General features: G+C 47.8%; 1 protein-coding gene across 1 annotated transcript in view; it reads left to right on the top strand.

The window, feature by feature from the left end:
* Positions 1-12531, top strand: part of ACVRL1 (activin A receptor like type 1) — a 40590-nt gene extending 28059 nt beyond the window's left edge. The window contains exons 9-10 of the mRNA XM_081898904.1: positions 4272-4402; positions 11800-12531. Coding sequence (XP_081755030.1) covers positions 4272-4402; positions 11800-11934 — 266 coding nt within the window. The 3' untranslated portion in view covers positions 11935-12531. The remainder of the gene's footprint in view (positions 1-4271; positions 4403-11799) is intronic.
* Positions 12532-18180: the final 5649 nt, after the last annotated feature.

Raw genomic sequence — 18180 nt, 5'->3', positions numbered from 1 at the left:
CTGGCGGTGGCGGAGGGACGATGAGCGGCACACAAAAGGGCTCCGGAGAGGGGCTGCTTAAAATGGCGCCCACTCAAGTGCTGCTGCTGCTGCTGCTGGCAATAACAAAGCTCAGCCTCCTTCCTCCTCTAGGCAGGGCAGGGAGAAGCCAGGAGGAGGGAGGGAGGAGGCGCTGCCACTGCTGCCGCCATGTGAGGGAGAGGGAAAGAACACACGCACTGGTGATCCACGTGGCGATTCCCGGACCGTCCGTGGGCAAGGTTCCAGAAGGCAATTGGGCCTGATCCGGCCCGTGGACCTTAGTTTGCCTAGGTAAAGGTAAAGGTAAAGGGACCCCTGACCATTAGGTCCAGTCGTGACCAACTCTGGGTTTGCGGCGCTCATCTCATTTTATTGGCCGAGGGAGCCAGCATACAGCTTCCGGGTCATGTGGCCAGCATGACTAAGCCGCTTCTGGCAAACCAGAGCAGCGAATGGAAACGCCGTTTACCTTCCCGCTGGAGTCGTACCTATTTATCTACTTGCACTTTGACTGCTAGGTTGGCAGGAGCAGGGACCGAGCAACGGGAGCTCACAGTTTGTCACTGCCTGCAGTAGATTACATGGACATGTTTTAATGAAACATTACTGCCACTGTTCACCATTTGTCTGTATCTTTTCTACACCCCTGTCCATCAAACACCACTCAAAACTATTTCATAACTCTACTTTTCCAACATGCATTTCAGATAAAGGCCTCAGAAACACATGTTGAAAAAGCAACATTATGAAGTCACCAGAGTGGTGCTAGCCCACATGTTCAATATACACCCATCTCCAAATGGGCTTGAACTGTGATGTTGTACCCGGCCATCAAGAATACAGCAAGGTTTTTTTCATGTTAGGGTTCACATTGGCTGTCATGGTATAGGCCCTGCTCAACAGAGGTTCTCTCCGGATTTCTGTAAATCTTACGTATATCTCTGTCCAAAAATTATGGTGCTGCTCTTTGGCCAACAACCTTTAAGAGCAACTCACAAATTACAGAACAGTTTTGCATCCAGATCTAAAATAATGCAAAAGAGTAATACAGTGGTACCTCGGGTTACAGACGCTTCAGGTTACAGACTCCGCTAACCCAGAAATAGTACCTCAGGTTAAGAACTTTGCTTCGGGATGAGAACAGAAATCGTGCAGCGGCGGCACGGCAGCAGCAGGAGGCCCCATTAGCTAAAGTGGTGCTTCAGGTTAAGAACAGTTTTAGGTTAAGAATGGACCTCCAGAACAAATTAAGTTCTTAACCCGAGGTACCACTGTAAAAACAGCAGAAATAATCTGAGGCACCACTTTAAAACCAGCTGGCTGATATGCTGGAATACCTGCACTGGCGGAGGAACGGGGGGGCGGCGTAAACGGTGTTTCCGTGTGCTGCTCTGGTTCGCCAGAAGTGGATTAGTCATGCTGGTCACATGACCCGGAAGCTGTACGCCGGCTCCCTCGTCCAATAAAGCGAGATGAGTGCTGCAACCCCAGAGTCGGCCACGACTGGACCTAGTGGTCAGGGGTCCTTTAAGAGATCATGCCACATTTTCCCATGAGTGCCGAGTGGATTCCTGCCACAGTCTGAACAATTTATGTATTCAATAAACATTTGCCATATATTATAAAAGGAATTTGGTGGTGCTTGCCCTTTGCCGCTCTCACCTGGCATGTTAGTTTTTCAGCTAATGCTATTGACCATACTCTGTTATATCAAGAATCAATGTTCAACCCATCACCGGTTTTCCAACATCTGGCTATCTCCATACGAGCAGCAGTCAGTAGAAAGGCTGAAAGGTCATCTTTAGGATAATTATGAGCAGACGGGATCCCGGTGCTTTCTAAAATGGGCACGGGTTCTTCTTTCTCAAATTAACGCTACATACCTGATGATGCTGTACATGCGCCACAGGTAGCAACAGAAAATATATCTGCTTGAACCCCTGCTCCCCACAAATCATTGCCTGTGTGTTTGAGGCTTTGGAAATCGTCTCACAAAATCACAGCTGTTTCTAGTAGGGTAGCAGGCATGGAGACCAACAGCAGGTGGCGCCAAAGCCAATGACAGGTGAAGCCATCCTAATTCTAGTCCTGTCCCCCCTCCTTCTCTTTGCTGAGATCCACAAGAAGCAACATTGAGATGGAGGAGGAGGAGGAACGTGACAGGCATTGCTGCCCTCTCCACTGCTTGTTAGAAAAATGCAGGTAGGTGGGCCCTGTCTGAGGCCGCCAGACTGAGGTTGGTGGGGCAATTCCCCAGTCAGCCACAGGGGTCAGCAAACTTTTTCAGCAGGGGGACAGTCCACTGTCCCTCAGACCTTGTGGGGGGCCGGACTATTAAAAAAAAATGAACGAATTCCTATGCCCCACAAATAACCCAGAGATGCATTTTAAATAAAAGCACACATTCTACTCATGTAAAAACACGCTGATTTCTGAACTGTCCACGGGCCAGATTTAGAAGGCGATTGGACCAGATCCAGCCCCCGGGCCTTAGTTTGCCTACCCATGGCCTAGTGGAACAGCCTGCACTGTGAAAAATACAAACAAGCTGCTGTCACCTGCTTCTCACTGTCCCTAATATAATGTCCACCAAAAACATAACACAGGCATATCAGAACATTCAGGGTCTTACTACTTTATCAGATCCCTTTATGCTTCGAACAGAACTTGTGTGGAGCTGATAGCATGCTTTGTGGATTCCCACAGGATGGGGCAGCGCTGGGATAAAGAGCTGCTAAACCAGGGGTAGGCAACCTAAGGTTCGTGGGCCGGATCCAGCCCAATCTCCTTCCCAATCCGGCCTGCAGACGGTCTGGGAATCAGCATGTTTTTACATGCGTAGAATGTGTCCTTTTCTTTAAAATGCATCTCTGGGTTATTTGTGGGGCATAGAAATTCGTTCATTTTTTCCCCCAAAATATAGTCCGGCCCCCCACATGGTCTGAGGGACAGTGGACCGACCCACGGCTGAAAAAGGTTGCTGACCCCTGAGCTAAAGCTTTGTCCCCCCCCCCTTTAAAGTCTGCAAGCCTTTGGCCATCAACATGACACAAGTTCCTACCTTCGCCGGGGTTTTCCAAACACAGGAAATGGTTTGAAGCGCTTTACTTGCTTCTCCAAACACTTTTGACAGCCGCCGAAAGGAACAGCAGCCAGATAGGTTCGGTATAACTTTTCCCAGGCGACATTAGCAAACGTATTGTTTTAAAGTTGCACAATTGAATACACAAATATGCTGAATACACAAATATCCTTAATATGCTGACAGATGAAACACTCATCATCGCTGTAAAAAGTATTTCTGTGGATTAAAGCTTTCCATGCTGATATGGTGATGACAGGAAGGGAGAGGGGGAGGGTTTCAGCGAGGTCATGTATATTTCAAGGGGCCCCTAGAGGTACAGTGTATCTCTGTACCCCCTGCTGAATTATTGTCAGTGGAGACTGCACAACCAAGTGTCAGAAATGTGCCTTCCTTGCAACATTCTCTCATATGGAAGAAAGTAAAGAGATTCACTTAGAGACACCATCACTGCTAAACCTGTCCTGTGTTCCTAGTGACACCATTGTCTAGTGTGATAGACTCCTTTTGCATGTATCCCCCAGCCAGATTGCAGACCATTTCCCCATAGAAGTGAAAGGGAAATGGAGCCTTCTGTTTGGATCAACATATCCCTCTGTCTAGGGCCGCGGGTGGCGCTGTGGGTTAAACCACAGAGCCTAGGACTTGCCGATCAGAAGGTTGGCGGTTCGAATCCCCACGACGGGGTGAGCTCCCGTTGCCAGGTCCCTGCTCCTGCCAACCTAGCAGTTCAAAAGCACGTCAAAGTGCAAGTAGATAAATAGGTACCACTCCAGCGGGAAGATAAACGGCGTTTCCATGCACTGCTCTGGTTCGCCAGAAGTGGCTTAGTCATGCTGGCCACACGACCCGGAAGCTGTACGCCACTCCCTCAGCCAATAAAGCGAGATGAGCGCCGCAACCCCAGAGTCGGTCACGACTGGACCTAAGGTCAGGGGTCCCTTTAGCTTATCCCTCTGTCTGCAAATCCTCACCCTGTGCCATTTCTCGTTCTCAAGTTTAGCTTGGGGCCCGCAGCAGACCAAGGTACCTATTGCACACATTTGCAGATGAGTTAGACAGCTTGGTGTACAGCGATATGGATGGAATGCCCTATAGATCTCCACACCCTGACCTTAAACATTTCTCTCTCCCCCCCTCCCTGTTGCTCCATCTTTTCATATCGCAGGGATTGTCGAAGATTACAAGCCTCCTTTCTTTGACATGGTGCCAATTGACCCCAGCTTTGACGATATGAAGAAAGTGGTTTGCATCGACCAACAGACGCCCACCATCCCAAATCGGTTGTACTCAGACGTGGTGAGTGATACAGCGTGATGACTCGCTTTGTTCTAAGTAGGGAGGGTCTCAATGCAGCCGAGGGGAGGAGACCAGCGAGCCAGGTCTCTATCTTTTGCCCTGTCCTCCACCCTTGTAAGGAAACAAGGAGAGCGTTTAACATCATAGCTGGATGGGAAATGGGCTTCCATGTCAAATCGAGGGACCCAGCCACAGGGGAAACTGAGTGGCACCTTCTGTGCCAAGAGAGAAAGGATGTTCATAACATCTAAGATGTCAGTCTGCAGCCTCGGGTCACATCTACACCATACGTTTAATGCACAAGAATCCCATGCAAGAATCCTGGAAACTGTAGTTCATTAAGGGTGCTGGGAATTATAGTTCTGCAAGGGTAAACTACAGTTTCCAGAACTCTTTGGGGGAAGACATATGCTTTAAACGTAAGGGGAGGCTGTGTTGCATTGTAGCTTTGAAAATACCCATTCCTGAAGACACACATAGGTAGCTTCTCCTACCTGTTCTTACCTTGGTCTTGCTTGCTGGTTGTTTAGTCGTTTAGTTGTGTCTGACTCTTCGTGACCCCCTGGACCAGAGCACACCAGGCACTCCTGTCTTCCACTGCGTCCCGCAGTTTGGTCAAACTCATGCTGGCTCGGAGGAGGCGAGGCGGTGCCAGGACACCTTGCCTGAGCAAAGCGGGGAGGAGAAAGGTCCTCCATTACCCACGCCTTCCTTGCGCAGTAGGCTTCCGCACAGAGAGGGGAGGTGCAGACTGGGCGTCAAAAAACTACTCTGCTGGGGAAGGTTTCAGGACCGCCCACTCTCAGATTCAGCCAGTGAATGAGAAAGACACGGAATAGAGGCGCTCTGCATGGTGAAGTGTTTTTTTGCACCAATAACAAGGCTTTACGGGACGCAGGTGGCGCTGTGGGTTAAACCATAGAGCCTAGGACTTGCTGATCAGAAGGTCGGCGGTTCGAATCCCCGCGACAGGATGAGCTCCCGTTGCTTGGTCCCTGCTCCTGCCAACCTAGCCGTTCGAAAGCCCATCAAAGTGCAAGTAGATAAATAGGTACCACTCCAGCGGGAAGGTAAACGCCGTTTCCGTGCACTGCTCTGGTTCGCCAGAAGTGGTTTAGTCATGCTGGCCACATGACCCGGAGGCTGTCTGCAGACAAACGCTGGCTCCCTCGGCCTATAGAGCGAGATGAGCGCGCAACCCCAGAGTCGGTCACGACTGGACCTAATGGTCAGGGGTCCCTTTACCTTTTAACAAGGCTTTACAACAGACCAGGGAGGCATTTGTCTTATTGCTCTCGAACAACCCCCTGATACCCATAACACTAGCCTATAAGGGAAACGTTTCAGCTTCCTATAGCATGGAATTATTTTTTAAAAAAAAAATCACGATGTGAACTGATTCACACATCCACATTTAAGGTGCCTGCAGAAGATAGGCTAAGTGAGTGTGGCTTGAGGCTTTTCACCCATGAGAATCTGGTAAAGGAATTGTGTGTCTGCTTCCTTATGCGGACAGATCCAGATTTTTCGTTGCAGGACCGCATTCCACCACCCTTCCCTGAGCTTTGTTTAGATTTGTTATCATGGCGAAGCAGTTGTATAACCCTTCCACCACACACCCAGACGGAAAAAAATGCAAGTGCTGCCACCAGTTCTTCCTGCTTTTTCACTGTGAACAGACACAAAGTCTGCAAACCTAATGGATCAGGTTCAACATGGGGATTTAAAAAGTGTGTTGCTGTTTTCTTTGCACGCTTCGGACCAGAAGTGTGAACTGAAGCTGTGCAACCCGAGAAACGCATCTTCTTAGGAATACAAATTGTTGTTGGGCTTCTGTTAGAGTAAGCATGAATAATATTGGGCTGCTTTTTTTTAGAATGGTCATATAAGATTGAAGAGAAGACAGATGAAAGAAGCAGGGTTTGCACTTGGTTTGAGGGGGACTTCAACAAAGGGCCTTTTGATAAGCCCAGGTCGGCTTTCCTGTCAGCGACAAGCCCATAGCTGTCAACTGTCCCTTATTTGGCGGGAAAGTCCCTTATCCCAGCACCGTGTCCCGCTGCTGTCCCTTATTGATGATGCCCCTTAAATTTCCCGGGTTTCAAAGGAAGCAGCTCCTCTCCCTCCTTCCCTGCCAGCCAGGGAGGAGGGAGGCTCCAACTGTGTTGCTTGGCTGTGTTGCTCACCCAATAAGGAGTCTAAGAATGACTGGGGGGTGGAGCTTGCATGCCTTGTGCTGATCAAATCAGCAGCATTGCCTGGGGACTCGCCTTTCCTCAGCGCTTCCCAGCGGAGAGGTGACAGTGGTTTTCCTTGCTGCATCCCCTTTGCCGGGTTGCTGCACTGTGGGAACCACCACTTGAGGCTTCATTTGGCTGCTGGCTGGGTTTTCTGCCTTTGGCTTGGAGGGGCTCAGAAGTTGAACATACCTGTGTTGGAAAAATCCCTTATTTTGGCTGCTGGTCCCTTATTTTGGAGGCTGCTGGTCCCTTATTTTCAAATCTGTAAGTTGACAGCTATGGACAAGCCACTGACAGAAGACTGGCAAGGCTGCCATCAGCACTGGGTGGACTGAGCCACCATTTTAATTTCCCACTGTTCTCCTGAGCATTGCTTTGGCAAATGAGGGGTGGGAAACAGAATGGCACCAGGTGCTGGGGGCCCGGGGAATATTAGTACTGATGCCAAGCCTGTAAAGGAACTTATTGTCATGCAAACTAAATCCGACAAAGAGAAAATATGTCCCAGCAAAAGAAGAAAAAAAGAAAAATTGGGATCGGAACATAAAATTCTACAAAGTAATATGATATAAACTAAGTATGTGGAAATTTTATAGCATGAACAAATTAACACTAACAAAACCTTTAAATTCTCATTTTAAAAATGCAACTCAGCCTGAGCATAACTAAACCAAATGCAATTCGACTATAAGTCTTCTTCAGTGGTCTATAGATGTACAGAACATAAAACATATACCAAAAAAAGAGTTTAAAATGAATATTTAAAATGTTATGCCAGTGTTAATTTGCCTATATTCATGATATAAGGCTTTTGTGTGATTAATTCATGCTTTGTGGTATTTTTATGCTCAGCTCCCAAGAAGTTATTTTCATGCAATTCATTCTTGCACAATAAGGACAACATATATCAAAGTATCAGTACACTCTTGAGTCATTATAGCAGATCCAGAAATATGAGAGAAAAAGCCATCCAAATAGGGTATTGAATGAATATATGAAAGAGGGGTGGGATCCAGAATGGGTTACGAAAGACCTTTTCCATACTTAGGACCATCCAAGGCCGCATAATCCACAGAAGAAGGCGAAAACCATAACTCTTTCTGTTCCAAGGCTTGGCCTGAGTTGGTAGCAGTGTTTATCGCCAAGTGTTCATGTGAGATTTGGGCAACTGCAGATCGCATCCAAACAGCAGAGAAAAAAGGGGGAGAAATTCAGTTGATCTTCCATTTACCATAGTTTGGTCTGGGTATGCGGATGATACCCAGTATGCGTATCAGTATGCGTATCAGTATGCAGATGATACCCAGCTCTACCTCTCTTTCAAATCAGAACCAGTGAAGGCAGTGAATGTTATGTGTGAGTGTCTGGAGGCGGTTGGAGGATGGATGGCGGCTATCAGATTGAGGTTGAATCCTGACAAGACAGAAATGCTGTTTTGCGGGGACGGGGTGGGCAGGTGTGGAGGACTCCCTGGTCCTGAATGGGGTAACTGTGCCCCTGAAGGACCAGGTGCGCAGCCTGGGAGTCATTTTGGACTTGCAGCTGTCCATGGAGGCACAGGTCAAATCTGTGTCCAGGGCAGCTGTTTATCAGCTCCGTCTGGTACGCAGACTATCTCGCCAGAGTGCATGCTCTAAGTTATCTCTCACTTGGACTACTGCAATGCGCTCTATGTGGGGCTACCTTTGAAGGTGACCCGGAAACTATAACTAATCCAGAATGCGGCAACTAGACTGGTGACTGGGAGTGGCCGCCAAGACCGTATAACACTGGTCCTGAAAGACATACATTGGATCCCAGTATGTTTCCGAGCACAATTCAAAGTGTTGGTGTTGACCTTTAAAGCCCTAAATGGCTTTGGCCCAGTATACCTGAAAGAGCGTCTCCACCCGCATCATTCAGCCCAGACACTGAGGTCCAGTTCCGAGGGCCTTCTAGCGGTTCCCTCACTGCAAGGAGTGAGGTTACAGGGAACCAGGCAGAGGCTCCCTGTGGAAATAAACAACTATCTGACTTTTAGAAGACATCTGAAGGCAGCCCTGGTTTGGGGAAGTTTTTAATGTTTGATCTTTTATTGTGTTTTTAGTATTCTGTTGGGAGCCGCCCAGAGTGGCTGGGGAAACCCAGCCAGATGGGCGAGATGTAAATAAATAAATTATTATTATTATTATTATTATTATTATTATTATTATTATTATTATTATGAGGTATACTCTGCATTTCATTTTAATGATCTCCAAGGCAGATTACAAACAACACAAAAGCCATGATAGCTCCCAGCTCCCCTCTGGGCATTGTGACCCCGCAGAGAGTCAGTGAGGTGTGGGGTGGACATTTTATTTCCAGCTCCCTGGCATTTTTGCTGTTGCTGTCCATATGGGACCTTCAAACCCCCCCACCACCCCCGAAGTGTGCTGCTATGTACGGATATCTGCACATTGTTCTCACTTTCCAACATCCTAGGCTGAATGCTTAGAAAGATTCCAAGCAGTTCCCCCCTGAGAATTATTGGATGTGTAGAGAGATGGCCCCAGTGCTGCAGAGATGGCATCAATTACTCTGGCTCGCTCAGAAAAAAGATATTTCTGTCCGCATCGGTTAAATTGAGAGTCTCCCTCAGACTTCAGAGATCCAACTTCCTCACGCAGACTGAGCCACATTTAACTGCCACTTCAACTGGAACCCTATTTGAAAACCCCACACACACCCCTCAGCCCCTTCCCTTGGAATACAGCCTCGTGTAAATTAGTCTCCTGGCTGCTTTTATAGGTATAATTTTTCCGGACCTCCCCTTTTCCTGTCTGCAAATGAGAGGCAAAAACTGTTTCTCGGAACGCAGAAATCTGCTTGTATGCTGAGTCGCACTAATAATCCATGTGCCTCTAACTTGAAGCAGTTCCCAGCGTTTCAGACAGGAATGTATCTCAGCCCTGCCTGGAGCAGCCAGATCTGAACCTGTGACCTTTTTAATAAATGCAAAACGTCTAATCATAGGTTTGTAGGATCCTATCATTGCTAAAGTTTCAGCCCAGTGCCAGCAGGTGGCCAGGTTGGGCCTTGGGCCTTGGAAGAGCTTCTCACTCACCCAGCTTCCAACATATATAAAAACATAATAAAACATTACACATTAAAAGACTTCCCTATACAGGACTGCCTTCAGTTTAAAAGTTACTCATCTTCTTGACATCTGATGGGAGGGTGTTCCACAGGCCGGGTGCCACTACCGAAAAGGCCCTGTGCCTGGTTCCCTGTAGCTCCACTTCTCACAGTGAGGGAACCACCAGAAGGCCCTCAGAGATGGATCTCAGTGTCCAAGCTGAACAGTGAGGGTGGACATGCTCCTTAAGCAGCAACCAAGCACAGTTTCCATCTGCCATCCCAATTTTCCCAAAATACAATGTCCTGGCCTATTGCTCTATGAGACGTGACCAGAACTGGGATTGGAGTCGCCACCTAATTTTATCTAAAATGAAATGCTGCGGTAATTTGGGAGTTTCCCACTCAGGAGAAACATCTAAAGCATGTTGAGAGAAGAAAAAAAAGGTTTGGTGTGACTAGCATACCACTCAAACCAATTTAAGTGGGGCATCCTGGAATTATAGAAACCTTTCTTGGCTTCTGATTGGATCCTGGAATGTCTTTTTTTTTGGGGGGGGGGGTCCAGCACTCTGGTGCAAGTCAGCTGGTTCGCACCAGAACGCTGGACCAAAAGATGTTCGTTTTTTTGTCTTGACCTCTGGTGTGAGTCATCTGGTTCCTGCAAGAGCTCGGGGCCAAAATAATATCTATCTATCTATCTATCTATCTATTTATTTATTTATTTATTTATTTATTTATTTATTATTTGTACCCTGCCCATCTGGCTGGGTTTCCCCAGCCACTCTAGGCAGCTTCCGCAAAGACCAAAAATACACTAAGATGTCACACATTAAAAACTTCCCTGAACAGGGCTGCCTTAAGATGTCTTCTGAATGTCAGGTAGTTGTTTGTCTCTTTGACATCTGATGGGACAGCGTTCCACAGGGTGGGCGCCACTACCAAGAAGGCCCTCTGCCTGGTTCCCTGTAGCTTTGCTTCTTGCAATAAAGGAACCGCCAGAAGGCCCTCGGCGCTGAACCTCAGCGTCCGGGCAGAACGATGGGGGTGGAGACGCTCCTTCAGGTATATTGGGCCGTGGCTGTTTAGGGCTTTAAAGGTCAACACCAACACTTTGAATTGTGCTCAGAAACGTACTGGGAGCCAATGTAGGTCTTTCAAGACCGGTGTCATGTGGTCTCAGCGGCCGCCCCCAGTCACCAGTCTACCTGCCGCATTCTGGATTAGTTGTAGTTTCTGGGTCACCTTCAAAGGTAGCCCCACGTACAGCGCATTGCAGTAGTCCAAGCAGGAGATAACTAGAGCATGCACCACTCTGGCGAGACAGTCCACAGGCAGGTAGGGTCTCAGCCTGCGTACCAGGTGGAGCTGGTAGACAGCTGCCCTGGATACAGAATTGACCTGTGCCTCCATGGACAGCTATGAGTCCAAAATGACTTCCAGGCTGCGCACCTGGTCCTTCAGGGGCACAGTTACCCCATTCAGGACCAGGGAGTCCTCCACACCAGCCCGCCCCCTGTCCCCCAAAAACAGTACTTCTCTCTTGTCAGGATTCAACCTCAATCAATTAGCCGCCATCCATCCTCCAACTGCCTCCAGGCACTCACACAGGACCTTCACCGCCTTCACTGGTTCTGATTTGAAAGAGAGGTAGAGCTGGGTATCATCTGCATATTGATGGACACCCAGTCCAAACCCTCGATGATCTCTCCCAGCGGCTTCATATAGATGTTAAAAAGCATGGGGGAGAGGACGGAACCCTGAGGCACCCCACAAGTGAGGGCCCAGGGGTCTGAACACTCATCCCCCACCACCATGAAAATAAAATGAGCGTCCCAATTTGGATTACCTGGACGATGGAGGGTACGGATTAGTGAAATTTGGGAGTGGTGAGGAAAAGGGTTCCACCAACGTTCTACATATACAGGATTCTGATCATGTAAAATTATACTAGAGGAAAGCCTACAGTAGTTGAATGTTGCAGTTGTTCCTGTGTGAAAATAATAATCCTCCTCCTCCCCTTTCTTTCTCTCTCTGTCTCCCCTCACCCCTACCTCCCAGACTTTGTCCGCCCTGGCCAAGATCATGAAGGAATGCTGGTTTCAGAGCCCCCCAGCCCGACTCACAGCTTTGAGGATTAAAAAGACACTGAAAAAACTCAGCGACTCCTTCGACAAACCCAAACAACACTCTTAACTGCAGGGACCAGCTCTGGGACCAGGGATCAAATTTCTGACTGTTTGGCTCGGCAAGAAAGTTCAAGGTCACTTCTTCCACTTCCAGTGTGCTAGTCCTGGCCTCTGTCTGTGGCTGCAGCAAACTTTGTTTGAAACCTGGCCAAGAGGATTTGGTTTTGAGCCCCCCTGGCTGGGATCGATCCTTTGCAGGAGAATTTCATGGAACAGATGACTTGCTTCGGGCGTCTTTAATTTGTTTTCTCTAGCAACGAAAAGCGGGGTGAGCGGGGGGAGAGAAGAAACACCCACTTCTCCAAGAACATGCATTAATATAAATACCCCCTGGATCTGTAACCTGACGCCAGCCCGTCTCGCCACCAACGCCTGAAAAATGGGGAGGGATCCTGCTTGGAAAGAGCACAGCTGTTCTGCCGAAGGGCCTGCTACCTTGGAAACACCAGTTTAAGGACCATTCATAAGCCAGTATTTAGATTAGGCCTATAGGATCCGTGTGTGTGTGTGTGTTCTGTCTGCATCATGCATATATGCCTACAAAAGGAAAAAGAGAGCAGAAGAAAAAGCACAGACTTGCAAGTACAGGTGTACAGTGGTACCTCAGGTTAAGTACTTAATTTGTTCCGGAGGTCCGTTCTTAACCTGAAACTGTTCTTAACCTGAAGCACCACTTTAGCTAATGGGGCTCCTGCTGCCGCCACGTCGCCGGAGCACGATTTCTGTTTTCATCCTGAAGCAAAGTTCTTAACCTGAAGCACTATTTCTGGGTTAGCGGAGTCTGTAACCTGAAGCGTATGTAACCTGAAGCGTATGTAACCCAAGGTACCACTGTAGATTCACACACACATGTAGACAATTGTTCTATGTCACCGGAATTTAAGCTTGGGATCGTATACGAGCATGGAAGGCTGTCTGGATGGTTAAAGGTAAAGGGACCCCTGACCATTAGGTCCAGTCGTGACCAACTCTGGTGTTGCTGTGCTCATCTCGCTTTATTTGCCAAGGGAGCCGGCGTACAGCTTCCGGGTCATGTGGCCAGCATGACTAAGCCGCTTCTGGCTAACCAGAGCAGTGCACGGAAATGCCATTTACCTTCCCGCCGGAGCGGTACCTATTTATCTACTTGCACTTTGATGTGCTTTTGAACTGCTAGGTTGGCAGGAGCAGGGACCGAGAAATGGGAGCTCACCCCGTCATGGGGATTCGAACCGCCGACCTTTTGATCAGCAAGTCCTAAGCTCTGTGGTTTAACCCACAGTGCCACCTGTGTCCCCTCTGGATGGTTAGGAACTCTGGATGGTTAGGAGCTCCATCAATTGGGATAAGGTCTACATTCCAGTATAATGGGCACTAGCAACTCCCTGGCCTCATCCTTCACCCCCCGAGGCTTCCCAGATAAAATGTGTTGCCTTGGACAAGAAGGGCTCTCCCTGCCTGTACAGTGGTACCTCGGGTTACAGACTCTTCAGGTTACAGATGCTTCAGGTTACAGACTCCGCTAACCCAGAAATATTACCTCGGGTTAAGAACTTTGCTTCAAGATGAGAACAGAAATCGTGCTCTGGCGGTGCAGCAGCAGCGGGAGGCCCCATTAGCTAAGGTGGTGCTTCAGGTTAAGAACAGTTTCAGGTTAAGAACGGACCTCCGGAATGAATTAAGTTCTTACCCCGAGGTACCACTGTACTTCCAAGCTGGGTTGCAAAGGGGAAATGCTTCCTTGCACCCCTGATTTGAATTCAAGCCATGACTGTTAAGGAAGAATCAGGGGCTCATTTTCAGGGCACACCTGATTCTTCCTTTCAGCCACAACTTGAAGCTTCCAAATGTCATATGTGATGTCGGGTCCAGGAAATATAGGTTTGCCCCAAACAACCTGGTAAGCCAAGCTTAGAGGCCTGGCAGGGCTGTTTGCACATTGCATACACTGTGTGCATTAGTTTTCCTGTGCAGGATGAGGCCAGTGCACATGAGCAGCTTGCAGACATGATGCCCTGGTGCATGTAACACTGTCAATTTTGGGGGGATGGAATTGGGGTTGGAGGACTTGTCCCATTTTAATCCAACTCCAAGCTGTATTGTCACCCCAAAAGAATTAATCTCCCTTGCCATTCATCCTTCAGAAACATTTATTCCCGCTCAAAATATATCCACGACAGGGCAGCTGAGGTAAACCTATGTAAAAGACATGTAAACTCATTTCACACAGAAAAAAACTCGTTGCTTCAGAAATGTAACTATTTTGCACGGAAATGCGTTTTATATTTATTAAATTTGTACCGGAAAAAAAGCACCCACAAAGTGTCATTTTGTACAAGCCGCATTATTTTTGCCGAAAGAGGAAAAATTGCAGGGGAAATTTTCTATGGGGGGGGGCGGTCATTGACAGTTGAAATTACAGGCTTTTGTTTGGGAAGAAAGAAAGCAACTGAAGTAATCAAATGTTCTGTCATGGGAAGGAGCACAAAAGAACGGAAAATGGCAGAAAGGGTTCAAAAAAGAAAATTTCTTAATAACATGGAGAAGACAAAAATAGAGCTGGATCTCAACGTAGGGCTGTTTAAATCCCATTAAGGCTAGTGGGAGTTAAGAACTCTAATTGCTGGTTTGTAAATAAATCCTTCTCCACTCACCTATGGCAAGTAATGATTCCCCAGTGAAGCCCTACAACAGTTCCCTATTTCTTTTAAGTTGCAAATAGCCAACAGGGATGTTTAGACAGGTGGACTAGTTAAAATAAAAAGGTGGGCTTGTACACTTTGCAGATATATTTGCCAAGGGACAGAGACATGAAAGCAAGCCTATAGCTGAGCTGGAATTTGAAGTTGGGATTCCCTCTGTCAGACACATACTTTTGAAAGGTTTCTATATTTGGGATTAACCAGCGTGTACTGTGACGCATCAAAGTTAGTTTCACTTCTCTTGGAAATGATGTGCCACTTTTCATGCAGTATATTTTTACACGGATGTGTGCATGTGTGTACATGGAAGGGGACAGGCCCCCCCACAAGTTGATGAGCACTGCCATTCAAATAGTGTGCGTGCACTGTGTCTTGTGATTGATTACGTGGGGCACGGCTTACCTATCCCCCCCCCCTATTTTATTCAGGCTGGCACCCATGTGCGTGTGTGTGTAATCAAAGTATACACCTAAAAATGTGAAATGTGCAAACACATTTTGACAATTATGTATATTGTGCAGATATAACCACCAAGGACTCAGCACTGTGGGTTAAACCACAGAGCCTAGGGCTTGCCGATCAGAAGGTCAGCAGTTTGAATCCCCGCGACGGGGTGAGTTCCTGTTGCTCGGTCCCAGCTCCTGCCCACCTAGCAGTTCGAAAGCACATCTAAGTGCAAGTAGATAAATAGGTACCACTCCGGCTGGAAGGTAAACGGCGTTTCCGTGCACTGCTCTGGTTCACCAGAAGCGGCTTAGTCATGCTGGCCACATGACCCGGAAGCTGTACACCGGCTCCCTCAGCCAATAAAACGAGATGAGCGCCACAACCCCAGAGTCGGTCACGACTGGACCTAATGGTCAGGGGTCCCTTTACCCTTTACCTTTTTACTGTGCCCTGTGTGTCTTCTTCTTCTTCTTTGCCGATCACTCCTAGCCAAGTAAGATTGTCTTCCATAAACACGGTTTTAACAATGAGTCCATAAATGACTGTGGAGGCCAAATCTGGATCCACACGTCCTTCCACAGTGTGGACATTGGTTTCCGGGCGGGAGTTGATCACGGTGTGGATTTGCCAAGCGTGCCTTCCTCTTAGCACGTTTCTCCCTTGTGTCCTGAGTTTGAGTGTCTTCAAAACCCATGACATCTTTGGTAAAGGCTGTTCTCCAATTGGAGTGCTCGCAGGCAAACGTTTCCCGATTGTTGAGTGAGTGTGCCCTGTGTAAAATGGCATCGACTCCTAAATCCTTACGCTTGGAATCTGCTGGCTCGTGCTTCAATCCCGGTGTGAGTGAGGTCTCCAGTGCTCACTGATATTTCTGCATCTGGTTCACATGAATAAAGAAAAGCGGGTTTGCTTTCTCCATAGAAATTAATGGGACAACTTGTGAGCATGTAAACTGCAAGTGCAGCCTGGAACACAAATGGGGCTCAAGACTGAGGGAAATTTCAGCCTCCAAGCATAACCAGGGTGGGAATAGCATTGCTAAATTAAGGGGCTCGCTCCTGCAGGATGGCCACTAACTTTGATGGGTCCCAAAGAGGACTAGACAAATTCATGGGAGATAATGCCATCAATGGCTACTAGCTATGATGGCTATGCTGTAACTCCATGGTCAGAGTCAGTAATGCTTCTGAATACCCCAGCTGCCCAGTCCAACACTTCCCCTGTCCCGGGCACTGGCAACCCATGCTACACCACTGGAAAAGAGCCTTGCATGCCGAAGGCGCTACGTTCGATCCACAGAATCTCCAGGTAGGGATCAGAAAGACTCCTGCCTACCACTTTGGAGAGCTGCTGCCAGCTCCCATCACCACCAGCCAGCATGGTCAGAGATGATGGGAGTTGTAGTCCAGCAACATTTAGAGGGCAACACACTGCTACCCCTGTAATACTAAACTCCAGTCTCTCATGCAGAGCATTGCCCTGACTCCGTATAAAACAGCTTCCTATGTTCCTAAGAGCTCAAAGAGCTACAATAGTTTGCAATCAGCAATCAGTTAGCTATCAAGGCTGTGCGTGCATCCGAAATATTATGGCTGGCTCCACAATTTATTTGCCTAGGAAGTTCTGAGTTCCCTGTGGTTATGGCTGGATGCTTTTATCAAGTGGTGGGTGAACAAATATTTGCACATTAAGGGCTCCAGCTCCAGCTCCAAATGTGGAGGTTAAGCTGAGCCACAAGATAGCAAACTGATAAACCTAAGGATATTTGGATGGTATGTCACCGTGTTCCTTCTCCTCCCAAGCGTTTATCCCATTCTAGTTGCTAGCTTAAAAGACGCCTGCTTCTTGGGAGAAAAGCAATGACAAACCTAGACAGCATCTTAAAAAGCAGAGGCATCACCTTGCCAACAAAGGTCCGTATAGTAAAAGCTTTGGTTTTCCCAGTAGTCATGTATGGAAGTGAGAGCTGGACCATAAAGAAGGCTGATCGCCAAAGAATGGATGCTTTTGAATTATGGTGCTGGAGGAGACTCTTGAGAGTCCCATGGACTGCAAGAAGATCAAACTTATCCATTCTGAAGGAAATCAGCCCTGAGTGCTCACTGGAAGGACAGATCCTGAGGCTGAAACTCCAATACTTTGGCCACCTCATGAGAATAGAAGACTCCCTGGAAAAGACCAAGATGTTGGGAAAGATGGAGGGCACAAGGAGAAGGGGAGAACAGAGGACAAGATGGTTGGACAGTGTTCTCAAAGCTACCAGCATGAGTTTGACCAAACTGCGGGAGGCAGTGGAAGACAGGAGTGCCTGGCGTGCTCTGGTCCTTGGGGTCACAAAGAGTCGGACATGACTAAACGACTAAACAACAACAAGTTGCTAGCGAAGATATCCCCCCCCCCATGCCCCATCAGTACAGCAGCTCTGCTGCACATTAATTTTAATCAGAAGCATGCAGATGCACATCAATAACGTGAGTGTAATAAAGCTGTTGGGGCTGTGGTCTAAACCACTGAGCCTCTTGGGCTTGCTGATCGAAAGGTTGTTGGTTCAAATCCCCGCAACAGGGTGAGCTCCTGTTGCTCTGTCCCAGCTCCTGCCCACCTAGCAGTTCGAAAGCACGCCAGTGCAAGTAGATAAATAAGCACCGCTGTGGCGGGAACGTAAACGGTGTTTCCGTGCACTCTGGTTTCCGTCAAGGTGTTCCGTTGCACCAGAAGTGGTTTAGTCATGCTGGCCACATGAGATGGAAAGCCATCTGTGGAAAACGCCGATTCCCTGTAAATTCAGAGAGAAATCTGAGATTCAGCTATATGTGGATAGGAAACCTCTTGTCTCCATATCTACTGATGCCCATACTACCAGAAGTGTGCTAAATTGTGGCTTACATCAGATCAGCAAAAGCAGTAACAGTCCCTGCTGTCTTATTAGATCAGGGACTCAGCTATACAGCTGCAAATGAAACGTTTTAAGAGTGCTGTGAAGTGCATTATACAAATGTGACACTAGAAAGCAATGGTGAGCCATGGCAAATTCAATATATTTTTCACAACTTTTTTTTTTAAGCATTTTCGCAACGTTTTTTAATACTGTATGTGTCTAGATTCCACCTGAGGATGCGGCTGGC

This window comes from Podarcis melisellensis (assembly GCF_964234715.1).
Source record: "Podarcis melisellensis genome assembly, chromosome: 2".
Taxonomy (NCBI): Eukaryota; Metazoa; Chordata; class Lepidosauria; order Squamata; family Lacertidae; genus Podarcis; species Podarcis melisellensis.
The sequence above is the reverse complement of the archived record's forward strand: the minus strand, read 5'-3'. Positions and strand labels throughout refer to the sequence as shown.